Below are 27,188 nucleotides of genomic sequence, written 5' to 3' on the forward strand. Positions count from 1 at the left end.
GCTAGCTCTATTTTAGTGCAGCTCGAATTCTAACAGGAGGAAATTGCAGAAATTTACAATTCAAAGTGTGTTTCATCAGGGAGAAATCCACAGATTGTTTTGACACTCAGTTAGAAATTCAGCATGAAGATGGACGTCTCATGAAATTTGCAGCTGCTGATTGAATTTATATTTCCATAAAGGCCATCAACAGTAGCAGTCTGCAGGGGAAGTGGGGGAAAAAATGACAAAAATTGTGAGGCTAGCATTTTTTCCTCAGCATTATAGTAGCAAATTACTTGTAATAAGGTCCTACACTGGCCAGGATTAAAGAAAAATGTAGGCAGCCAGAAGGGAATGATTTCTCATTTTAATTGATTTGAACTAAAAATGTCTGAATTTGATATTTAAATATATGTTTAGTCATCTGTACAGTATGTAAAATGCAACTGCAAATCAAAAGTGTCCTTAAACTGAAAAATAAGACTCTTACTGGTAATTACAGAAGGTTTATCATACAGGTAATTTGATTTTATAATACATTCCCAGGATAGAAAATGAATGATATAGAAATGTGCAAAAGTAGGTCGTCTTTATTAGGGATGAACATTTCATCTCATCTCATCTCTGGCGATGCTCCCTCTCATTCATTCAGACAGACAGGAGAGGATGTGTAAGATCTGCGTTTATTTTTCTGAGTAACAACTCTCATTACGTTGATCATTTAAAAAGCAAACATGCATTCACAAAAACAAGTCCATGTTGTCAAAACAATTAGTAAGAAATGTCATTGAGATGAATGGTATAATAAAATTGAACAGGTTTATGTTTTGTGTAGAAGGTTTTGTATATTGCTGTCTGTTTATGTTTTCGTGGAGGGAAGAGGGTGGAGGAAGGCAAGGTTAAATATTTTTCAAGTATCTTCTTTTTTGATAGTAGCAGAATCATTATTATCATCACTGAGAGATTCTAACTCCCTTAACACCTTTGTTTCAAATTACCTGTGCATCTGAAGACTATGAGAAGGTTTAACGTGAAGGTGTTTTCTTTCATCCTGGCGTTGGAGATTTATGCATACAACTCCCAATGCATAGCAAGGCAGCTATACCCACTGAGTTGTATTCAGAAGCCTTTTCCTCATAGTTAGTAGTCTGCATCTGTGCCATCCTATGCTGCAGTTCCATCATGTCTTGCAAGCTAAGGAAGGTCAACAAAAACAAATTTTGAGGTCACTAGGCACCTAACAGTTTCTGGAACATTTAAGGGAGTTCTCCGTAGCTGGACAGCACAGAGTTGTGGTTTAGTATGGAGAGAGACAAGTCATGTGTAGTCTCGATATCAGTAAGATTTCTTAGTATATGAAGACAATTAAGAATGAAAGAGCTTGTGTGATATCTTAATATAAAAATACAGGGATCACATATCTTAGCTGCTCAAACCAGAAAGAAATAAGTTAGAATTCTAATGAGATTAATTGAATAACTTTGCAATAATGAGAGTCTCTATGAATGTCATTATTTCTGAGACAAATATTTTAGAGATTAAATTGGTAAAGTGTAGTAAAGTAACTATCTTTAATTTTACTTCTAAAAATTAAAATACAGTTTAGGAACTTACAAGTCTTTGATGTACCTGGAAATGAAATGACTTGATTGTAGAACTTACAAGTATCACAGCTTGTTCTTTCAGTGGTCATAAACTCCATATATCAAACACTTGTATTATGGTTATTAAAAGCTATGCAAGTCTAAAGATTGCAGTCCAAAGGCAGTCTTTCTTCTTTTCTTTCACTGGCATCAGCATAAATGCTTTCACATAGAAACCTTTATATATACTTATTGGCTACAATAGTTGCACTTGGTGCTTTAGCTTCTAGTAATAGCAAAATACTCTAAAATCAATGGGTGCACAACTGAGTATTTAAATACTTGATGATTAGGTACTTACACACTGTGAAAGCACATAGACCTCAATGTTTGCTGTTTAGTCTAAAATTTGCTCAGTTAAGCTGGAACTGTGGAAGTAGAAAGCAGGAAAAACTTAAGTGGGGACTGCACGTTGCTGTTTGCATGTGCATTTGTTTTTCTAACTTGTGAAGTGACAACAGAGACTCTTGAGATTTGAGCAGAAAAATAAATTAATGAGTTGACTCAGGTCTAAAAAGCTTTGACTTCCAGGTAGTCCTTGGTCCCTGCTGTTCCAATTTGTCCTTTTCCTGCTCAAGGTAGCTTCGAAAGCAGATCAGACATTGCTGCAGTACCTTGGCTATGTGAAGGTTTTTTTCTTCTTCACCACCTACACCACTCTGAGCTCACCGAAACCAGCTAAAATGTGGTTTGTTCCCCCCCCCCAGAATCAGTGTTATTGGAAAATACTTTAACTAATGGGTACGCATTGATCATCTTAAAGAAACAAACTTTTGAAGCAGAGGTTTAAAAGGAATGTAACAGTGTACAGTAAGAGTTAAATCAGGCAAAAATTTTCAGCTGTTCAAAGAGAAATGATTCCACATTGCTAATATTAATCCACTAAATTGTACTTTCCGGATTTTTTTTTTTTTTGTTTTATATGTAATGAAATATGACATTTTGCAAACTTTTAATATTTAAAAGCTATAGAAGTACATACTAACCTGAACAACAACAACAATTAAGCTCCTATAAGCTTAGTATAGCGTTCTTCTAATTCTTTTGGGAAGTATATTACTAATTATGCTTGCAATCTATTTCCTATTTTTTACTTCAATACCTTTTTAATAAATATTGAGTAATATATGTAACATATGTGTATAATAGATATGTGAAAAGGCATACCAGAAATTTATTGCAAATATAAGCAAACTTGAACATAAATCAAAATACATTTATGAACATAAAAAAAAAATCTTATTGCACTCATATGTCAAGTGTCAAACTAGTGAGTCAGAAATATGTTTAGAAAGTTGTTTCTAAACTAGTGTACACCCTTTTTTAGATATCTCATTTTAAGCATCCCCCTTTCAGCCATCATACATTTTAAACAAATTAGGATACAACAGTAAAATTGTGGGGAGTTTTTTGGCCTGTTAACTGTCTACCCAGCTGCTTCTTAAAGATCCTGAGGGTCAAATGCTATTATAATAATTACTATAAATCACAAAGAATGGGGCATTTCCTCTGTTTTTTAGAACTGAGATGGCAGTTTTGGATTCAAGAGGTATACCCCTATCATAATATTATAGATATGGAGTTGTCTTTAAGCTCTCTCCAATAATACTTTTTCTGTCTTGTAGTGAAAGTAAGACATGATTTGCTATGGGGTAAGGTATTCAACTTCAGTTAGTTTATCTGAGTAAAAAATTAAACTTTCAAGTTGAAAATAAGTGATGATAACATACTTTTATTTGAACTCACTGCTGCAATATCTATGTGCTACATAATACTGGTATTTTTAAGCACTGGAAATTTTTTTCCTGGCATTTTGAGCTCTCAGTTCAATGTACGCTCTTCTTTCCCAGGTCAGGTAATGTTCATGTTCTGTGTTTTGTTCCAATACCAATTTTTGTTTCAGCTCAAATGTGAATTTTTAGAATTGTTTAAATCTCAATCCAAGTGAAAGGTCTGCATTTTCAAACAGAAACCTCAGTATTGTTTTATATAAAACATGAATAAAATATCTGGATGCAAAAGACGGTTGCAAGATCCTGCTCTTCAGCCCTTCAGGCCCATGGTTGTGTTCTCAGCAGTGACAGCAGCAGTGGCCCTGTGTGCACACTCGGATGCCGCGGAATAACATCATTTGTCATGTTGGTGTCTACGCCTTCACAGCTCTTTAGGTTGCTTTGTCCGAGAGCTGAGGGGAAGGAGTCCCTGTTGCCACTTTACCTGGTTGTGTCAATCCTGACAGCCTCATCTCACAAGACATATCTTTGCCATGAGGTTATTTATAAAATTACAAAACTTCCTGCTGCGTCATGAAATAGAAACTGCTTTCTCTTTTGGCAGCCCTGGCAGACTCTACCATTCTCTACATTTATTTCAGTCTTTGTTAGGTATTTTATTTCCTTGAAAGCTGTACGGTGTTTCTCATTAGTAGGCTACATTTACCAGACGTCCCTGCAAGCCATTTTTGTGTTCAGGGTCAAGCTGTAGTCACTTGTCCTGTCGTATTAAAGTTGCTTCCTCTTCTCCCAAGGAAGAGCTCTCGCTCTTTCCTGGGATCCCTGTCAGGCCTTGTCTTTCCTAGTGGGCTGTCCCTCTGAATCCACACTAACCTGTCCCCTTTATCAGCCTGCCTTTGAACGGTGTTTTGGTGGTCATCAGCCCGGCTAAACATGTCAGTGAAATGCAAGACAGACTGCCGGGGCCCCACAGATGGTATTCTGTGAGGACCACATCATGTTTAGTCCCTGTTCGCTGATATTCCCCATGCCCCCCTCCCTCCTTTTTCCTTGAACTTTGAGCTTTCACAACAGTATTTCTTGTTTTCTTCCCAAAGCTGTATTTTAACCCATTAAGAGTAGCATTTCACCTGCTGGATGAACTGAGAGGCTTTTTTGAACAGAATATACACATTCAGCATGTCTCCTGAGTTGACTGTGACATATGTAGAGGGGGTCAGGAGCTCAGTCTTGTTCTACTCAGATTTCCCACCACACCACCAACTTCAGAGCCACATTGGCACATTTAGAGGGGGGCGACCTCCACCTTCAGTGTCTGAAATATTAGGACCTCTGTTCACATCTTGCTCAGATGTGAACTTTGCAAGATTTTTTGTGTAATTGCTTTATAGGTGAGAACAAGCAACTTAACTACAGTAGGATCTTATTTGTTGTGTTACATTGATGTATCTGCATCCCACTTTTTCATCTGAGTCTGTGAGACTTCTGGTGGCGAAAGGACTACATGGGGTTTATATATATATATCTCTTCTCTTATGTTCTTAAAATGCTCTGTCTTGGAGTATAGGAATAGCGCAAGTGCAGCTTCAAAGGACAATTTTGTAATTTGTATGATAAAAAGAGTAGCATATAAATTGTAGAATAAAGAATAATTTTTAATGATGTTTAAAAGAAATGTTTGTAGGATATGCATATATGTGAAATGGATATTATAGCTCAAAGGACAAGCTACTTTACCTAACGTTCCTTTTTTTCAGAAGTTGTGCTCTTATGTTGACTGTGGCTGAAATACATGAGCATTCTCCCCTATACTCTGCAATGAATAGCAAACACAATAAATTAGCAGTACTAGTATTCTTTAATCCTTCAAGTGCTATGCACAGTATTAGCTATAATTGTGTTCAGAGCTTGTATAAGACTGAATTTTCTTTCCAAATCTCAAACCTGTAATCCTTTTGTACAATTTATTAAAACTTACTAAAAAACAGAAGTAGCATTAGCTCCTTGAGAGTGTGTGTGCAGCTAGCTGTAATTCCATTCATTCTGAAAAAAATGGAGATGGTAAATGAGCGTTTGCAAATGATTTATAATTGAAATATAATTAATCATCCAAAACAGACTGTAACACTGCTGTGTTGGGTCATATTGCTTAATTGATGTTCTCCACAGCTGTAACTTTCTTTTCATTTCATTTACAATTCATACCCTTGCTGTCATTTGCCCATTTCTCTTCCCTGCATGACTGCCTTTTTGTTTATCTCCCTGCATTATGTTTTTATTTATAGAGGACAAGTTATTGTACACTTTCTATCTGCTTGCTAAATTCGCTTTATACATGCTAAATCCCCATTTTAAGCTGTTTTTCATACATTTACAGAAAATATTCAGTACTTCATTCCTGGATTTATTCACATTTTGACAGTAATTGGTAGAAAACTGTTTCTTGAATCTGATAGACCAAAACAAACCAAAAGAACAGTTGGGAGAAAGCTTCCGCATGCCAGAGCACCGAGCATCCATCAGCTGTCCAAGGAAGTGGCATTTGTACTAGTATCATTTACACTTTTGTTGCAAAAAGAATATAATGTTGCATATTTCTAGTAAGCTTATTGCAGATTCATTTACAAAACAGTGGTTCTTTGTAAAAGTGTAGTATCTGTTGGGCTTTGTGCTGCTTTGATGAGGTAGAAGGCACAAGGCTTTCCAGTGAGTAGGGGACAGGAACTGGTGGTGTTGGTGCATCCTGCTGCCAGATGATTAGAGCTCAGAGACTAGAATGACAATGGGCATTTAGCAGAGAGTTCTTAAATCTCTGGCCACTGAAGGAACTTGCTTCCTGGACAAAAATAAAAGGTGTTTTTACTTGAGTTAACTGCTACAGTCTCAGATACAGCAGGCTTTCAAAACATAAGGTTTGTGTGAACGTATATAAAAGCCATGGACTCTGACCCCTCAGGAGCTACATGTTCAGTGTTTTCAGATTATTGAATTTTTCGCTCCTAAAAAGAAAACACAGAACAACATAATGCCTTTTTTCATATATTTGTGATACAGATGTAGGTGAATACACATTGAGTGCTCAGCAGCTCATAATTCATAGAATCACAGAATCATAGAATGGTTTGGGGTAGAAGGGACCTTGAAGATCATCTAGTTCCACCTCCCCTGCCATCAGCAGGGATACTTTCCACTAGACCAGGTTGCTCAAAGCCCCATCCAACCTGGCCTTGAACAATTCCAGGAATGGGACATCCACAACTTCTCTGGGCAACCTGTTCCAGTGCCTCACCACCCTCATAGTGAAGAATTTCTTCCTTATATCTAATCTAAATCTACCCTCTTTCAGTTTAAAACCATTACCCCTTGTACTATCACTACATGCCCTTGTAAAAAGGTCCCTCTCCAGCTTTCTTGTAGGCCCCCTTCAGGTACTGGAAGGCTGCTATAAGGTCTCCCCAGAGCCTTCTCTTCTCCAGGCTGAACAACCCCAACTCCCTCAGCCTGTCTTCATAGGAGAGGTGTTCCATCCCTCTGGTCACCTTTGTGGCCTTCCTCTGGACCCTCTCCAACAGGTCCATGTCCTTCTTATGTTGGGGGCCCCAGAGCTGGATGCAGTACTCCAGGTGGGGTCTCACCAGAGCGGAGTAGAGGGGCAGAATCACCTCCCTCGACCTGCTGGCCACCCTTCTTTTGATGCAGCCCAGGAGACGGTTGGCTTTCTGGGCTGCAAGTGCACATAGCTGGCTCATGTCCAGCTTTTCATCAACCAACACCCCCAAGTCCTTCTTGGCAGGGCTGCTCTCAATCCCTTCATCCCCCAGCCTGTATTGATGCTGGGGATTGCCCTGACGAGGACCTTGCATTTGGCCTCGTTGAACTTCATGAGGTTCACACAGGCCCACCTTTCCAGCCTGTCTGGATCCCTCTGGATGGCATCCCATCCCTCAGGCGTGTCGACTGCACCACTCAGCTTGGTGTCACCTGCAAACTTGCTGAGGGTGCACTCGATCCCACTGTCTGTATCATTGATGAAGATATTAAACATTACTGGCCACAGTACGGACCCCTGAGGGACACCACTAGTCGCTGTTCTCCATCTGGACACCGAGCCATTGACCATTACCCTCTGGATGCGACCATCCAGCCAATTCCTTATCCACCAACCAGTCCACCCACCAAATCCATATCCTTCCAATTTAGAGAGGAGGATATTGTGAGGGACCATGTCAAAGGCCTTACAGAGGCCCAGACGGATGACATCTGTAGCTCTTCCCTGGTCCACTGATGTAGTCACTCCATCATAGAAGACCACTAGGTTGGTCAGGCATCATATAATGGGTACGATCTGAAATGAGTGTCAAAGCAGACTTCTTCCCTAGAGGGTTGTCAGGCTGAGGTAGGGTACTTTTAGTAAGTTCAATATTACCTCCCATTGCTTTTACTGTAAACAATACTGCTAAAAAGACAATATGTGTTTAATTGTTAGAGCAGTATGAAGTATAAAACCTTAATAAGGTGCAGTTTTGATCTGTAATCACCTAAACTAAGGATTTGCAGTTGAAGCCTCTGCCATTTATCTTGCTCTGCCTGCACACTAGTTTATCAGATAGCAAGTTATGAAGTGATCATTTCTCACTGAGAATTGAGTCATGTTTCCAGGATACCTCTTAAATTTTTTAGGAAATGCATAAAATATTATGTCATACAACTATTTTGGTACTTTATGAAAGATCAAATAAAATACTAGTTCATTTTTGAGATAGAAAAAAAAAAAAAAAAGACCTAATCTGTCACTGATTAATGGTTGTATCTTTTTTTCTCTCTTTCCCTTCTCTGTGGCCTCATTAACAGAAGTTGCATGTATGGGGTTTTCAAGGCTGGTTCATAGCTTTTCAACAGTAGAGTCAGAGTTCCAGTAACAGCTACCAGTTTGTCAGAGAGCATTTGCATGTGTAGAAGCTCTGAAACCATCCTCTTAATCATTAGCTGCCTGATAATTAGGTGTGAATGAAAACAACTTTGAGACTTGTCCAGAGACTTTTACTAGGAGAGATATAGGTACTATGTATAGCTCTTGACCATTTCTTTAAGAATGACATACTGAAAATGGATTAATTGTAATAATGGCTTTTTTTTTGGTCTTTGTGACACTAAAATATTTCTCAATATATATGAGCCCTACTGAATCAGTGTATACACACTGATTGCTAATCTTCCTGTGAAATAATCATAGAATCGTTTAGGTGGAAACAACGTTTAAGATCATCAAGTCCAACCGTTAACCTAGCACTGCCAAGTCCACTGCTAAACCATGTCCCTAAGCGCCACATCTACCTGTCTTTTAAATACCTCCAGGGATGGGGACCCAACCACTTCCCTGGGCAGCCTGGTCCAGTGCTTGATAACCCTTTAATGTGGAATAGCTGTACCAAGTATTTAATACAGTTATTCAGACTTCAGATCCTGCCTTCCTGTTATCTTCCTGCTGGGTTTAAAATACATATTTTTAATTTTTGCTTCCTACTCCCAGTGTGGCATGGAGTGTTACATTCTGTTTGCATATTGTAGATATACTTCAGTTTGTATGCATTTGTCTGCTTACCCAGTTATAACTTTTACAATGCAGTGAATTTGAGCCTTGTTTTACTCTCTGTCTTTAGCTAGAGCTGAGGGTTTCGGGATTTTTATGTGGAGTGGTGAGGGGGGGTTATTATTTGTTTGCTTGTTTGGCTGTAGAGAAGATACTGTAGAACATTTGGATCCAGAGAACTCCATGGTCTCCTTGTCTTCTGTTATATTTAAGGCTAGATTTAATCTTGCTGCTTGGAAGGAATTTGTTGTGTCTCAAAATGAATATCCTCATTTGTTTTATAATCTCTTTAGGCCTAAACTCACTGATAAAATACTCTGTTTATCAGAGAGAGAGGTTGTATCTTTCTTGCTGCTAATTAACTACCCTTCTTTGAGAATAGTGTGGGGTTTTTTGTGGGGGGGTTGTTTGTTTGTTTTTTCCAGCAGCACAGGGTATCAGAGATGACGAACAGTATGTTTTGATCCTTGTCCATGACCTAGATTTCTAAGGTATTGGCATAGTATCTGTAATGATACCCCTATCTTCAGGAACAGTGATGGCATCGGCATCCTCAAGAACAATGACAGAAGAGATTATTTCTAAAATAAAAGCATTTGTCAGAATTTGGTAGACATGGAACATGTAAACAATGAACAAACTCAACCCAGCAGTCAATGTCAGCAATAGCAGCATTTTAATCAAATGATTCGTGCCACACCAGATCCAGTGAACTAACACCTCATACGTTAGTTTAGATGCATCTAAAGGAACTGGTGCCGCATGTTTGGATTGGTACCTAGATGTTAACCCAGACCCCACAAGATGGTTTTTATAGATTTATACTGAAAAAGCATCTTCTGGCCTACTAAAAACTTAGAGCCCTCTCACCCCAAAGACTATATTTTGGGGCCATCTTGGGTTGGGTTCACTATTGCCGTGCAGAAGGATTTCAAAGCAATATTCAACAACAATGGAAAGAGTGTATCAGAATTACTCTGTGAAATCTAACTGCTGCACTGGTGGCAAGAAAAACTTTTCTCCTTCCACATGCAAATGTTTTAATCAGATGTTTTACTAAGCTTGTCTTCATATCTGGCTGTATACCACAAACATTATTTTCTGCTAGCCTCTAAATGGTTGTGTTATGTTCTTGATGCATTTATACATATGTGTGTATGCATGTATATGTATTTTCAGACTTTTCATCTCTGAGGTGATTCTATTCAGAGATGGGTAAAGTGATGCTGGCACACACAGCGCATGGTTTGCACTGAATATTTTGCAAGCTTGCAAAAGTTTCTCTCCAAGTGATCTGAACAGTGCCTTTTTTTTTTGTTTTTGTTTTTGCTTTTGCTTTTAAAAAAAACCAAATATTTTATACTTTGTATTTCTGGCTGTGGCTTGATACCATTAAACTCAATAGAAAACTCATTGACTTCTGTGTGTCTGTGTTTTGGCTTTATTTATCATAAAAATATCAGATTGTTCTTTGCAGATTCCCTCCTGACAAGACCAAAGTAAAAAGTGGCATCTTCCATTAATGATTTGCTAGAACATTCTCCAGACTTTTTGATAATGTTTGTAAAAAAGAAGTATATTATTTAAATAAAACATTTATTGTAAAGTTTTTTGAAAACTTGAGCTTTCCATAGCAAAAGTTGTTTTAATTTAGAAAAAATACTTGTTTATACTTAAGCAAACAATTAAGAGACATCTAAATACAGTTGACCATAATCCAGCTAGAAATTGTTAAACTTTTGGCAGTTGGAGCAGTCAGACAGAAATATGGTTTGTAATTTAAAGACACTAGTTTGAAAAAGGAAGTAGGACACCTGTATGTTAGTGTTTTGAATTTCTTGATTTTCCAGTCATTAATTTAAACTTACTTCTGGGAGACTATTCTTGCTAACTTTTGCTTAAAGTTTGAATTGAGAAACATTCTGAAGATCACCTTAAAGGACTTGGTTCTAAAATGTACTAAGCTTTTTCTGTAAAAGTAACCTTAATAACAATGATATGGTACTATATGTTTGATCTTAATAAACTGAATGGAGGGAGCAGTGTATGGAGAAAATACCTGATTTCAGTGAGGTCTACTGTTGTAGATCACCTTATGAAAATGGATAATGAAATAGTTACTAGCATTGCACATTGTATAATTGGTTTACCTCTCCTGGTGTTTTCTTCTGTTACTGGTTGCATCGTTATTAGCATATTTGTTCCATCACCAGTTTCAGAAATTACAGCTTGGTGTATCAATAAGCCTTATAACCCAGGTATGTGTGTATTTTTTTTCTGTTCAGAGAGACAGCTTTCAGACAAATTTTCATATTAATTGTGTGTCATTCTTGACAGATATGTACAGGGTAGAGTCCTAGACTAGGGAGGTAGCAGTCTTCAAAAAAATAGCATACAACTAGGAGAGAGGAAGTATATGTGGACATTTAAAAAACAGTAAAACCCAAAGCCTGTGTTGTTTTCTTTGTAACTCCTTATTCACATTTCAACTACGTAAAAGCATTTTTAAACTCAGAGGTTTTTGGTTGTTTTTTTTTTTGGTTTTTTTTTTGTTTGTTTGTTTGTTTTTTTTTTTCCCCCACTCCCATCCCACCCCAGTCCTTCTGGGCAGATTGTATAGGTATTTTTCCAAAGTCTCATTGATATATATCATGTCTTTAGAATCATCAGTTTGGTCGAGGGACTTTCATTTGAACAGTGCTGTTATCTATATTACACATGTTATGTTACTGTAATTTTTTTTTCTTCTGAAAGCACAATTAGGCAATGGGTCATAGAAAATACGTATATATCTATATGTATGTATATACATTCAACATATCAGTGACTGGATACATGCAGTGGGGAGTGGTTAAGCAAAAATGTGATTAGTGTGGACTAATAACCCACACAAGCATAGGCTTTTTGATTTAAAAGGGGGAAAAATATACCAGTTGTGCCAAACTGGAAAATTTCAATATGCTTAACTGTTTTTAACTGCAAAACGGAATCAAGTTGCAGCCTGTACACTCTAGATATCTGACAGCTGTTGTAAAAGTGGATTGTCTTTTCAGAGGGCTAAGGGATAAGCTTATATCCATCCAAAGAAACAAAGAAGCTAACAGTGTCAAAGTCATTCTGGTTAGCAGACAAAAGATATAAATTGGTGTTTGAAATCAGAATGAATCCATACAGGCCTGGTAACCCTGCAATGTTACATGTGTTGGGCGGGGTTAAATAGGGCAGGATTGAGTTATTGCCTGTTTGGAAGGCACTGTTCTAAGTCCTTCTTGTTTACTCTGTGGAAAATAGGTAAAATTTCTTTATTTAACAGGGTAAGGCATTTAATTTCCTTGCAGTCATACATGACTACAGCAAGAACAATACTGAGCAGTTTTTCCTCTGACGTATGCATGTAAATTATTTTCCTGCATTAAAATAAAAATATTGTCAGAAATAAAGAATGTGGCTCTTGTTTCAAGGAATAATGTACGGTCTTCCTTCTGGACATAGGTTTACTTGGGTTTTGTTTGCTTGCCCAGTACATATACATTGTGATAGATCAATTGCTAGTTAGTAAATAGTTGGATAGTAAGCCTTGTTTGCAAAAACTTCATTTTTTAGCATATGCTTATAAGAAGGGCAGAATCTAGATGGCATTGAGAGTCAGATTTGTTAAGCTGACATCCTGGATTAAAATTTGGGACAAAATCAGGCTAACCATACCATAAGCGCATGTTGATCACATTTACAAGAGTGAGAAGTTCTCCAGAGGACCAACAGTCCATCCTAGAGAAGCTTTTGAAGATGGTTGATATACAGATCCCTTCCCCTGAGAAACTGACAGTGGATCCTATCAAGATGGGAAAAGTCCTTGTCAAAGGAAATTTCAGAGGAGAAGCAGAGGCTTTTGGGACAGCATCAGGTGTGCTGCTGTTACGTTAATACCAATTTCTGACAAAAGATACGATGTTGGGACATGTGTCTGGCAAAGCGAGAAGTCTCTCCTCATCTAAATTCCATGTTAAAATTTGACATCTTCTCTGGTGACTTCATGACAATTGAAACCAAAAAGCCTACTCTCCTGCAAGAGACCCAGACCCATAAGTCTGATCTTATCTGTGTTTAAACTACTTAGACTATAGGGGTTTTTTTTAAGGTACATTGACTAGATGCTGCAGTAAATTTGGGCTAGTGTTACCTGCTGGGGCTGAAGTCTGGAAGACTGTCAAACTCGGAGATAAGGTGGGAGAAATAATGAAAGCCCTGAATTTGCTGTGACTAGACTTTCTGGGGTGTAAGTAAACTCGTTCAAAACTATCTTGGCTATCTTCAGGTTCTGTTGCAACATGAGCCTACCCTTAATCTTTTTGTACCGTGTCAAATCCATTGTTAGTGGGATACAAATAATATTTAATGAATTGTATTGGCAAAATCTGTTAACCAAGTGAATTAAACATGGCAAACTGTTTCTACCTTATTGAACATTAGCTGTAAATGCTGTAGAAAATCAGAGCAAGGTGGGAACAATTCTTTTGGTACACAATGTGGGATAGTAGGAACAGCAATTAATACAAAATAACAAATAATACTAAGGCGGTATGGCTATGGCACTGGCATTGTCAAAGCATGATTTTTGACCCTGAGTGCCTGGTACTTAAAGGTTTTTTTGGACTTGCTGATTCAGCACTTACCAAGTTTAATATCACTTGATCCTGCATCACTGTAAAACTGGAAATCACCGATCGTGGTTCTTTTGAGGTTAATGGAAATCAGAACCATAGAACAAAGCAGCCTATGGCCTTACGTGCTGCTCTTAAAAGTTGAAATGAGTTTCTAATATGATTTTATAAAGCATAAAGAGTTTTAGATGACTTCCAGTGTATGAGTTATTGGAGAAAATATAACTACATGCGTGATAGATGTTAGGTGCAAATACTAAACTTTTTGTATTTTTTTTTAGACTACTGTATTTATTGTATGAATAAATATAATGACCTATTGAAACTTATTAATTTGTCACTCAGCAAAAATTAATTAACTTCATGGAAATCTAAATTTTAAAAAAAAAATAGTCAGAATTATTTGGGAGAAAAGCATTATCTTAAAATGCTGATGTCTTTCCTAAGGTGAAGTTTATTATTGCAGAAACACTAGAATCCTGACCATGAGGTAACATGAAGTCGGTCACCAATGAACAGGGTCCCTCAGCTAAAAATCCATGCAAAGGAGAGATCTAGGCTTGCACAAATTAATATTCACCTTTAAAAGCATTGTTTTTCCCTTTCTTCACAACAAACTTTTTTTTCCATCTCCTCCAATAGAGATGAGAACTGTGTATCTTGCTCTGAAGGTGATGGGCCCCTCCTGTAGCCTATAGAGAAATAATCTACTTTTTGTTGCCTCTAGAGAAGTAGTTCTTTCCCTGCTTTGTGCGAAGAACTGCAGATAGTTCAGTTGCTTTGCTAACTTAAGTACCGCTTCATGTTTAGCAAAAACTACAGTTTGTTGAGGTGTTGCCAGACAAGAGGAAAGAAATGGGGGATCCATTTTGTTGAGCTTTGTGAGGTACGGCTGGAAAAATTTTTAGAAACTTTTGTTTCTAGTAGATAAAGTTTATGTTGTGTTACTGATCATGAAATAGCATACTGTTAGGAAATGAAGTCCAATATAATCTCTTCAAAGTACATACCACTTCAGTAAACAGGTATGCTTTAAAAATGCTTTTTTCATCATAAACAGTACAGCAATGTTGTGCAACTGAAATGTAGTCCGTTTGTCTTAAATTAACAAAGGCTGCGTATTCAGTCTGTGCATTTTTTAAAAATTTCTTTTCTCTAAGTAATTAATAAAGTTTTTCTTGCATGGACTCTTCCCATGCAGACAGGGCAAATCAGCAAGCCAAAAGAGTCCTGGTCCTGAGTTCTCATGAACATCTGAGATTCATTCAATTTGAATGAGATTTGCGAATTGTTGCTTCAACGTGGTAGCTCCATGCATGCATGTGTGTGAGAGGGTGATCCCGTTTCCATCTGCTGACTGCAAAACATACTGATATTTTATAGCTGGAAAGGGCTTTTGCTCAGTTCAGGTACCAAAAACATCAAGTTCCTTATTGAAGGTCCCATTTCTCTCACTGATCATGTGTGTTTGTTCTAGCTGCACATATTAGACAAACTTGTTTGGAGGTTAACAGAGAAATCTTTTTCAAATAACAATTTTGTAAACAGTGAAAATCAAGCTAGGACTGCTGGAGATCTTTAAAATAGTATATATGCATATATAGTTTTAAGGAATTAATATGGGAAGAATAATAATTTGGTTATAGAACAACACACGTTTGGGATTATTCATTATTTAACTTTATTTTGATCTGGAAGGTTCTTCAGTGAGTTTTTCTTAATGCAAATGTGGATATATCAGATTTAGTGACTGCAGTGGAAATAGCCAGGATGTTTTGTCAGTAGAAGAGGGGCTCTTCCTTAGAAGAAATGGAAAAATTAAAATATTCATTTTATAACATCTGCACATATCTACAGTTAACCATGTTTTTGTTGTGGAAATATAACTTAGTTTCTAGGCTTCATAGTCTATAGATAGGGCTGTAGAAATTTAGCAAATAGTTCATGAAGTCATTTACTACCCCTTCACATTCCACTTACTATTTTCCTTGCTGGCTTTGGCTACCCCTTTCTCATGCCAGCAGGCTGCCTAACTTCTGTTAAACACTTTTGTTTTCAGGCTTTTATACAAATTGACTTCAGTCATCACACATTGACTTTCAGATAGACTGGGACAGAAAGGCTTAGAGAAAATATGTTGTGTAAGAAAGTATATAAATCTAAAATGTGTAAATACTGTATCACTTGCTGAAAGAGCTATCCATTACTTAGACTTCTTAGCCATTTTGCCTGCTTGTAACTCCTGCAAAGTTGCAAATCTTGGCTACTTCAGTGTTTTGTGTAAATGATGTTATATCTGAGTATTCTGTGTGAGTATTCTGTACATCTGTTAAATTCTTTCTGAAGTAATCTGCTTTATGTTTTATGAGGTATTGGCTGTTACTCTTTGGTTATGTTGTGTTTTATATAATCCCAACTTGAAGTATTAATGGTTCTTCTATGTTTCTAAGATCTTATATTCACATGAAAATGAGATTAATTTTAAAGTTAATACTGTAAATAGCAGTTCTTACATGGCTATTTGTAGTTCCTTCAGATGTATACACTTATAAGTGAAGTTTTTTAAGTTGCAGTAGCAAAGACCACAGTACTTATTTGAAAACATGGGAATGAATTAATCATTATAAAGCAAAATAGTCAATATCTTTAGAATGAAAAAACACTTCTCTAAACTGTAAAAGGTTTTAATTACATCTAAAGAGGCCTCAGTGTGATCTTCAATAGCAAAGTCTATGTAAATTATTTGTCAGTGGTGGTCTGCCAGAAGAAACCTAGGGGACAAGGCAAATCAGACAGTTGCAGTTAATTAGTGTTGTGTGTGCATCACAAATGCAGAGAGGCTTGAAAGCCACCAGCACTATGGTGTGATGATTCTTCAAAATAACATCTTTGGGAAATAATTTTCTGAGTTTGGCTGTACAATGTGATTTGACTGTGGGATCTGGAGAATGAATTTTTTACATGTGTCTTATGAAAGCTTGCAACAGAATAAAAAGTGTATTTTGTTAAAAGTAGATTAGTTTAAAACTTTTTGGGGGGGAATGCATAAAGGTATAACATCAATCACAAGTCATGGTAGCAGGTAGAAAAATACACTTCTTCGTTACTTTTGCTTATATCAGTTTACTCAGACTATTCTACCTGTGTAGGACTCAAATTCTGGACATTTTTTTAAAAGGTGCTGTGCTAACAGTAAAATCTAATGACTTTCCAACAATGGAGAAGAGTGTTAGTTCTGAGACTTGTATAGGATCAGACCTAATTAGATCAGCCTTTAGCTTTTCTGGAAATCTTCTGTATGGTAAGAAAGTAATTCTGTATTTTTGTTTTGCTTTGGAGATAAAAAGTTTGAGAAATGGAATTATCCATGGTATTGTCGAAAGGAAATTATTTTAAAGAAAGTGTATGAAGTATAATATCTCAGCATATGGGAACTGTATACTTACAAAACAAATAAATATAAATCATATATCTTTCAACACTGATTAAAAATATCTAATCTTGGAGATGAAAGTATGCTACACTATTTTCTTTGCCTGATGGCATATCTGAGACAGTAAAAATGTTGCATTGCTTAAAAATAAAAAGAAATATTAAAAAGCTAAAGAAGGTACTTAGAAAAGGAATTACAGTTTCTATACGAGTTCTTATTTTACTGTATTAAATACTTAATAATGAACAATAGTATGCAGTTTAGCTATTAATCAGAGATGGGTGAATTGTAACTCCTGACTGCTATCACTTTTAAAATAACTTCATCTGAAATACTTGTTGAAGACATACTGAAGGAACGAACTGCATTAATCACATCATTATGAAAGAAAATATTTTATGCAGATATTTCTTTGTGTTTCCTCAAAATGTCAAATTTCTCCATCTCAGCCTTCCAGGAAGGGAGAAAGCTGGGAGAAAAAGCCTGGGGAATGTTGTTAGTTTTTTTTCCCTGTGAGGGATGGGGAACTTGCACTTCTTTCCAGTATCTGCTAATTTAAAAAGCAAATTAAAATACTCTTTTTCTGTACAGTGGCATGATATCTGACAGTCAGTCTGCTGTGTGCTACATCACCAGCTGAACCTTAATTCTTCCTCTTTGGCAGTAGTAGAACCCGTGGGTGGGATGTAGATCCAGATTCTCCACCCTGGCTCCCCTTTCAATCCACTGGATGTTCCGTATCAGAGAGCTACCTACTGGTGTTTGGTTTCTAACATAGAAAATATTTAGTTTGCAAGCATATGTGAAAAGGCTCACATGCACAGAGCAGTTGCTAGTGGTTGGAAACCATGTGGCCTGATGGCTTTGCAAAGCTAACCAATGAACTTCCAGTGCTGGTTTTTAACTCGAGAATAGCATCAAGTTTCTGATCCCTCACTAGCAATGGTGGGGAAGATATCCAGGTGAAAGAAAAAACAGTTGACAGAAAACTGATTGACAGTTCTTCAGAGAAGCATTCTCGGGGGGGGCGGGGAATACACTGAGGTGGATAACTTGGTTTGAAATATACCTGTTATTAATAATCCACGTCAACTGTAGAACATGCAAGCTTTTGTTGAAGTTACTGAAACACATAGCATTTCAAATTCACATCTAGGTGGTATTCATTTTCTCAGTATTTTAATCCTTCATTTTTACCCTGTAGACATCATTGCACTTGTGTGAATAAATACAGTTCTTTCAAAACAATAACATAATCAGCAATTTAAATATTGTATAGATATATAATTAACTGCCTTTCTTTTTTCTGCTATAGGGCAGATTATACAAGAAAGAAGATTTGTAGAAGCAATAAATCGTCAAGCATATCAGTATGAAATGGGTGACTTTCCAACAGAATGGGAAGGTAAATCCTGAATATTTTGGTTCTATTTCAAGATAATTTTTCCATTGAATGTAGATTCAATATTTTTAACAGAAAGCCTGACTATGTGAATAGGCTGTCTGTTGTCTTCCATTTTGAGTAATGCAGGCTTTTGTTTAACTGCATAGTTATTATGAATTCTTAAAGTAACCCCTTTACAAATAGGATAAATTATGTTTAGGAAATACGGTACTTAATAAAAATGTAAATAAAGCCTTTATGATCATGACTTTCTCCTACTAAATGTGAAAATGTTTGTGCCTGAGGGGGATCTGATAGAATAACTAAAACTGAATGTGTTAAACTTCCCAATTATGCCTTCACTGCAGTGTTAATTTGTAGGTCAGTTGAATTATTGGTGGCACAGTGATGGGGTGAGGTTTTTTTAGTGGTATTTAGTTTCCTGTGCTTTTCCTTGCACAATCTTGTAGGGAGTTAGGAGGACCTGTTAATAATTACCCATTTTTTTCCCACTGCTACTGATGAAAATTTTGTCTGAAAATTTGGGACGTAGAAAGAAATTCAGGGAGGTTAGAGATGTTCCTTAGGGTTAGCTGTGCAGCCCTTGGAGAAAAAGAGAAAGCAGAGGAGTGTATGTTGGTCCTTGAGGCTGTAGCAGCTTGAGCCAAGTGTGGGGTTAAATGTGGCTTAAAATCCAGGTATAGCATAAGCAAGGAATCCCAGAAATAGTAGAGTCTGCCCATCGTTCAGCATGCTTTTTGGGGAGAACAATAATATCTAGGCATCTCCCAGAAGTTGGTAGGTTTAAAGCAAACAGACTTAAATTTTAAGCAGTATGTAGTTAAACTGTGGAATTCCTTGTCATTGAATATTCTGCTTGCTGGAAGTTTGCATGAGTTCAAAAGTGATTAAAAGAATTCGTGGGAGAAAAATCCTTCTCGTACACAGAGGTTACTGTGGTTTAATTTGTCAGCAAGCTGCAAATTAATGGAGGCTACAGTGTGTTTTGAGGAAATATTGCAATATACTTGCTTTACCTCATTCTCTTTCCTTTGTGCTCACTGTTGGCCCCTGAAAGAGATGATACTGAGCTAAGAGAAGACTTTGATCCTGTTATATCCCTTCATGGAGTCAGGAGAGAAATATCGAATGTTCCCATCTTGCATTTTATCATTGTCATTACACTGATTCCTGTGATTTTTTTTTTGTGATCAACTAAGGCTAGTACTAATAGCTGAAAGCTTCTCAAAGGTTTTTCAACCCTATTAGCAGCATTTGCCAACTATGGCGAAACCACAGTATCAACAGCTTCTGTCTTCTACTGCCCCAGTACTCACAGTTGGCTGGCAAGTCGTAATCTAGTTGCTCCTAGTTCTTTATCAGTCTGAGATAGCCATCTTCTAAATGAGAGCAGCAGCCTGGTAGGCTTGTCCTGACTAAATCATCTGGTGCTTGAATGGCTATCTACCTAATCCAACTTTCTGAAGGTCTACTTCCTCATGCAAAAGTTCTCCAGCCGCTGCTGGTCATCTTAGGTCTGTGTGACTGTCATGCAATCACTCTGCACAACACTGAGAAGCATGTATAAAGCCTCAGGTAGCTCTGCTCTGCTGTGAATGAATTCTCATCTGAGACCTGCTGCTGCATTTTAAGGGTTGAAAAAATGCAATCCAATAGTCGCTACTTGCACTTGGCTGGAATTAACATGAAACAACATGGACAGTCAGACTGTCTCAGATGGGTGTGGGCTAATCACCCTTTCACAAAGGGTTTTAGACTGGTTCCACCAACTTGCTATGTGAACTGTTCCTTAGGACTGCTGGAGTCAGTGTAGCGCTCATAAACCTGCACTATCTCTCTCTTCAGAAACCTTAGCACAAATCCATGTGACTTGACAGTGTGGTGCATGGGAGGATACACCCGTTTGAAAGGATGCTTTTGGCAAGCACCAGTACAAGACCCTTGGAGTCAAGGGTCAGGTACCCTGCATATGGACTTGCCTAAAAAGATGCAGCTACCAGACCTGAGATGCACTTTTGCAACTCAAGGCATTTTAGTCAGCTTTGTTTTAAAGAAGAAAAGAGAATTGGCAAGTCCCATTTTTATGAGCTGCGTTTACGCTTTTAACACTTAACTTCCTCATCTTTGTAACTACATTTTGTTTCCTTTGTGATTTTGTCAGCACCAAATAGAAAGAATTCAGAGAGAAAAGGAAAATTGTCAGTATGCGGATAAGTAACAGTCTTTTCTTCTTAAGTACTGAATTCCTGTAGAAACACAAAGAAAAGATACAGGCATCTTTTTTTCCCCTGTGCATTCCTGAAGCAGAATGGGTATGTAGTGCATGTTTCTGACAGATAAAGTATGGGAATTCCACAAAAAAGGCTAACCTGTGGGTTTTTTGTCCAATGCCAATTTAAACATTACAAACAGTTTTGTGGAAGTATAAGAATTTTAAAAAGCCAAAACTGGCGCTTCTGCTGTGGGTATAGAGGCTGTTCAGAGAACTGTTGTGCCTCTGCTATATATTGGGGCGTGAATTAGGGATGTGGGGTGCTCTGAAGTTCAGTTCATCATTACTTCTTTTCTGCCGCTGTAAAATGAAAAATTCTCAATGAGTAAGAAATGGGAAAGAATGGAAAGAGCAGAGAGGTCAAATAATACCACAGAAGCCAGCTATCTGAGTGTGAACAGTTTAATACAAGGTTTTTAGAGACGCTTTGCTGAAAGGCTCATTGCAATTCTGTCCCTATTTTTTCCTCTTTAAGATTGGTCTAGAAGCTTACCAGGCCCACAAGACCTGTGCTGAACTTTCACTCTGTATCTTCTGTCCAGACTCTTGAAAATTTCCCAATGCATTCTTTTTGTGGGTGTTCACTTTATAATTCTTGCTGCTGTGGATGCTGATCATTCCAGCAAATAATCTGAGACTTTGCAGAAGGATTTCTAAAATACTTGCTATTTTCTCTGAACAGTAAAAGATTAATATAAGGTTAGAAGGCTGTATAATATTTCCTACTTCTGTTTTCTCTTTACTCTTGGAAATTTTTTGGATTTTTAGTGTTCTAAATCCTCTCTGCTAGGCACATGCTTGCATCTCCAGGGGCCTTCTCTCCAAATCCTGTGTGTGTGATTTGACATCTGTGACCTCTCCGCTTCAGTTTTGGCTGGTTCAGCAATAGCAATCTTCTTACCTAGCTTTCTCAGGGTTTTTGCTTGAAGGGCTGTGCTAAAGTTTCTGTACCTTACTACTTCTCCTTTTTCTTTGGATCTGCAGAGAGCTGCTTTCACCTGTGCTGTCTTTGTTCTGCCAGGACTCATTTTTTTCACTTGTGGATAACCCTTAATGGCCACATGATTTAAAAGTATTCATCCCAGCACTCTTTCCCTCTCCTTGTTTCCCTATATCACACTGTGTGACTAGAAAAGAAACCTCTTGTGACCGAAAGGAATAAAAGTACTGTCCCTGGAAATACTTAAGGGCATTAGTTGTCTGAGGACAACTTGCACAAAATCAGGGACAAGGGATTGTTGAAGGAGTGGGAGCAGGCTGTAGTGAAAGATTCTATGATTCTATGATTCTATGATTCTATGAAATTTGAAGAGGGTATGAGTTAAATCTCATTGTGTATCTAAGATATTCAGCCTGGATAGCTGGTAAACTAAGGGGCTGATTCTGATGCTGTGTTTATCAAGTTATAAACATGTAATAAGGTAACCGAGAACAAGTAGAAAGGTATAAAGTGATACAAAAATTCACGGATGCTTCTCCTCACAGTCTGAATCCCCCCAAGGGAGAAACAGAGTATTCAGAGAGTTCCTGAAATGAAACTCAATAGCAACGAAGCTACTATTAAGCAGGTATTCTTTATTGCAGCGCTGGGCAGCACTGGGGATTCTCCACCATAAGTGCTCCACCGATTTGGTGGACTTTCAGAGATTATATACTATAAAATCCTACATACTCACAGGATTTCCGAGAAATCATTTACATAAACATGAGATTTCCTGGAACTTATTAACATATGCAAATGTCCGATCCGCATGCGCAGTCGTCTCCCGTGGTGGTCTTCAGGTGGTCTTTGGGGGTCTTCAGATGAAGGCTCGTAGTCTTCTTCACTGTGTTCGCTGATTGACCTTTGCTTCTGCGCAAACTCAGTCCTAGGATCACGTAAACGGTGACCTTCAAGGCTGTTGTCATTCTGTTGTGACCTCCTATCTTCCATGTATTTGTTCTCCCAAGGCCCAGTTGTCTGAGATGGGATTATCCCGGAGCCCCCTTATCTGACAACCATTCTAACTACTCCCTAGATCACAAAGGCCTTTCTTTTGTTTAGTTAAGTGACTAAGATATTTAAATATACTCCTTGCCCCATGGCTTTTCAGGAGGCATTTTGATGCAGTGGCTTTGTCTATCTTGGCTTTAACCCTTTCAAAAGCAAGTAGATAAACCAGTCATCCAGATTACGGACTCAATCTGTGCAAGCTGTTTCTCAGACTCTGCAGAGGATGTTTGTGTATTAGTCCTGAGAGTTTACTTAATACAGGGCTGAGGGCTTACTCCTGAAGGGTTTGCCTGGAATTTTTCTCCTGACGATGATAATTTTAAGTGCTTGTCTTGGTTTCAGCTGGGATAGAGTTAATTTTCTTCTTAGTAGCCGGTATGGGGCTGTGTTTTGGGTTTAGGATGAGAACAATGTCGAGGATACACTGATGCTTTGTTCTCACTAAGTAGTTGCTAAGTGGCACTCACACTGGTCAAGGACTTTGCAGCTTCCCATGCTCTGCCAGGTACACAAGAAGCTGGGAGGGGGCACAGCCAGGACAGCTGGCCCAGACTGGCCAAAGGGCTGCTCCATACCACATGACGTCATGCTCAGCATATAAACTGGGGGAGTTGGCCGGGGGAGGGGTAACGATCGCTGATTGGGGGACGGGCTGGGCATCGTTCGTTGGGTGGTGAGCAATTGTACAGTGTATCACTTGCTCTGTATTACTATTGTACTATTATTACTTGGTTTTTATTATTGTTGTTATTATTACTATTACTACTGTTCTATTTTTATTTTACTTTAGTTATTAAACTGTTCTTATCTCAACCCACGAGTTTTCCCCTTTTGCCCTTCCGATTCTCTCCCCCACCCCACCGGTGTGAGCGAGCGGCTGCGTGGTGCTTAGTTGCTGGCTGGGGTTAAACCACGACAGTGCTTCACAGGATTAAATTTCCTAAGTTCTTAGACCTGTAATTTTACAAAAGTTCTGAATGACTGAAACATGCTCAATATTAAAAGAAAAGAATCATAATCCCCTTGTGTTCTCCTTAGTTTTAGTGTTAGCTATTTGTACACAGAAAATTAAGTCGATTTTCTTTTTAAAAATCCCAAAGTGTATTTCCTTTTGTACTGTAATTTTGAATTTAGAACGTAATACATACACACGATACAAATATTACCCGGTTTTGTTTAGGTGAAGCCTCTTATATTTTACTACAAAGTGGGAGTGCATACTTTTCTCTAGGCAATATGGATGCACACAACAGATAACCTTTCTGTAATGTTAGTTCTGCATGTTCACCTACTGTAGAATGTGTAATTTACCTCCTCGGGACATGTCAATAGTGCTCCTGAGAGGACATCAGTTATTTTACATACCTATAGAGATGCATGAGATTGTATGCTTCATGCAGCATTTTATTGCCCATCTAGTCCTAGGCTTTTTTTTTTTTTTTTTTTTTCCTGGTAACATTTAGTGATTAATGGGAGTCTTAATTTGCATGCTCACTTTTACGCTTATTACAGTGCATTATGTGCCAGTAGGAGTCTTAAAGTTCAATGAAAATCTCATGCATACTAATGAGAATGCAAATAACTGCTGATGAAGGAATGCAAGGGTCTCAAGGTAGCAAATGTCCAGCTATCTTGCAAAATTCCTTTTAGACAAAAGTAGCATTACAATGAGTACAGAATGCAGGAATTGTCGTCCAGATAAAATTAGAAGTAGCAGCATAATTAGTTTGAAATGGAGGCAATGATTAATTTTGCCAAAGCTTTGGAAGGCAGGGAAGCATGTTTTGGTTGCACTTGGTACATACGTGTTACCTTCTCTACTTCACCACGTTTAAAACATCTTGGCTGACAACGGCGAGGGCATTTTGTTTTGTTAGTGTAGAGAATGGGAGTGTTCATGTGGAAATCTTTTCCAGCTGTAATTGTGACTGGACACCTTTTAATTAAGTGTGTACATGTGTGCATATGGTGTTCAAATAATATGTAATAAAGCACCTACCTGCCTTGTTTCCATTAACAAATATTTAACAGTGGTATAAATCTATTCAGTAATTTAAACCTGCATTGAGTAAAAGTGTAATGGAGAGCGCAAAGAAAGGTGGGAGAGCTTTTCCATTGATAAATTGTGTACACTGACTGTATTTTTCAAAGAGAATGCAAAATGTCTTAATTTCAAGATAGCATTTACTTGGATTTTGTTAAAATCAGTGCTAACTCGGTAGTGGTTATACTGGTTATATTTTTGTATATATTCATTCTTCCTTTAATTGTTACCATGAATTTCTCTTATGCCTGAATTATGAGGTGTGGGTGGTTTTTTGAACCTTGTGTTGGATGCTCAAAATATTGTTGATACCTTAGAAAAAATTGAAAGGCTTTTCAAATTTTCTGTCTGAAAGAGAACCAGCTGAAAACTGGTGGGGATTAAATATAGTAGAGTCTTCCAATTCTTCTCCCCAAAGACTGAGGAGTGGTTAGGTGAATTATTGGAAAAATGTATTGCTTTTGAAAGACTGATGAAACTATTAGATGATAAAGTACAATATACTAAAATATACTCAATTCAGATAATGTTTGCTTTTAATCTTGTAACGTATCTTGAGTTGTGCTTTACATAGAATATTTCAGAAATGGATTTGCACAGAGGGAATATTATATATTAAATCTAACTAACTTCATCTTATGCCTATAAAGAGATTTTAGTAAATTTTGTTGCTGTATTCCCCCCTCAGCTACATAGCAGTGAAGGAATCTTTCATTAGATAATTTTCTAATGTGGCTCATCAGAGATGTTAAAATGATTTACCTGCAGTTATTTGGAAAATGGTATCCAGTCTTTGTGTCAGCAAGCTTTATTTAGGGTTAAACTGAAAAAGATTTGTAGTCCTGACACTTATTAGAAAGAGGGAAGGTTGACAGCTCCTATAGAACCGTGCATTCAAATGCTTGTTATAGGTGGAAAGAAAAATAGCACAATGGTATAATCGTCTGCATTATTTGTGTGTTTAAATAGATACAGTCTGATAATGGAATATTTGATACGAGAAATCTTCCTAAATTAAGGATTGTTTTGTTGCTTTTAAGTGTTGGTACTAATTGAGATCTATTAATGAATGAAAATGTGTTGGGTAACGCTCCTTGCCTTCACAGCTTCTGTTCACAGGACATGTGTCATTATGTTACCCTTCACTGTTCTGTCAGTGGCTTGTTAAACCGAGGCAGATAATTAAATGATAAAATCTTTTAATCGAAGTATTCCATTCATCTCAAAATCATTAATCAAATAACTGCCTAAAAGTCCCATCCACTATTGAAAGGATATCTATCATAATGGTTATATTTCAGCAGTAGTTTCTAACTGCAGCTAAATTTTTGTAGGATTTCAAATTTTAAGAATTTTTCTTTAAGAATCACTAATTGTAATCAATTGAAATTAAAATGCAGCTGGTGTTTTAAGAAAATACTGGCAATTTAAAAAAACGTGAAGCAGTTTTTAGGTGTTGAGAGCTGTGGAATTGAAACCAGTGGTACAGTACTTCCATGTGACAGAAGCAAGACATGGCAAGGCAGAAGATGATACTTTGTTGAAAGTAATCCCTTAAATTTTGAAAGTTTGAAACTTAATTTTTTATGAAACATTTTAAACTACTAGTTTTCCTTTTTTCTCCAGCTGTCTCTTTTATTGGTTAGCGTCTAGTATACATACTTCACTATACCTGATATCTCTACCACTTTCTTGCTTTTCTGGGTGATGATGGATCTTTGTTCCATCTTTGGAACAAAGATGACTTCTGCAGGAGGAAAGGCTTGTGTGCTATGATTTTCTCTAATAACATCGTTGGTCCTTTTACAAGGAGTGTCTGCAAGGCTGCCAGCTGAGAAGTGCCAGTCTCAGTCATGCCTGTTTAGTCTCTGATCTTGCCAGATTTTGCATTTGGAAATCCTCATAAAATTTAAATGTTTGAAAGTGCTACAGATACATGCAAAATGTTTTCTACTTCTATAGATTTAATAGAAAGTCCTTTGGTTGTATTTTGGATTATCTTAATGGCCTGTTTTTCTTTCCACTAACATAAAACTTTTACAGAAGGGGTGATGTTGACTGTTCAGTGCTTTTGCTTCTCCACAACGGCAAATTCGGGTCTAATCTTTGTTAGGACCAAAGACCTCTGAGAAGAGCTGGCAGGGACTACTTTTAAGGAAAGATGTTTGAGAATGGTATTTAAAAGAACACATCTTAATAAACTGTCATCTGATAGACAAGAACCAAAAGTAATACCTTGCTTCATATCATTACAGGTATTTTACCATTAACCTTGAGTTAAGGCTGTCGGCCTTGCTGTCATGGCTAAATTCCAAGCTATGTAATGCCATTTTGCTTCCCTTAATTCCATTCTTATGTTAATGGAAAGCTGTTCCTCCTAAAAACAGTTTCATAATGTTGCTGAAGCAGAGTCGTGTTAGTGTTTCACCCTA

General features: G+C 37.4%; 1 protein-coding gene across 2 annotated transcripts in view; it reads left to right on the forward strand.

Annotated features, from left to right (window-relative positions):
- NDUFAF2 (NADH:ubiquinone oxidoreductase complex assembly factor 2) overlaps window positions 1-27,188 on the forward strand; it is a 68,478-nt gene that overhangs the window by 24,459 nt on the left and 16,831 nt on the right. For both annotated transcript variants that reach the window (XM_082336341.1, XM_082336342.1), the window contains exon 2: window positions 18,358-18,447. In XM_082336341.1, the coding sequence (XP_082192467.1) occupies window positions 18,358-18,447 (90 nt within the window). The remainder of the gene's footprint in view (window positions 1-18,357; window positions 18,448-27,188) is intronic.

Source organism: Platalea leucorodia (genome assembly GCF_965183815.1).
Source record: "Platalea leucorodia genome assembly, chromosome: Z".
NCBI classification, from domain to species: Eukaryota; Metazoa; Chordata; class Aves; order Pelecaniformes; family Threskiornithidae; genus Platalea; species Platalea leucorodia.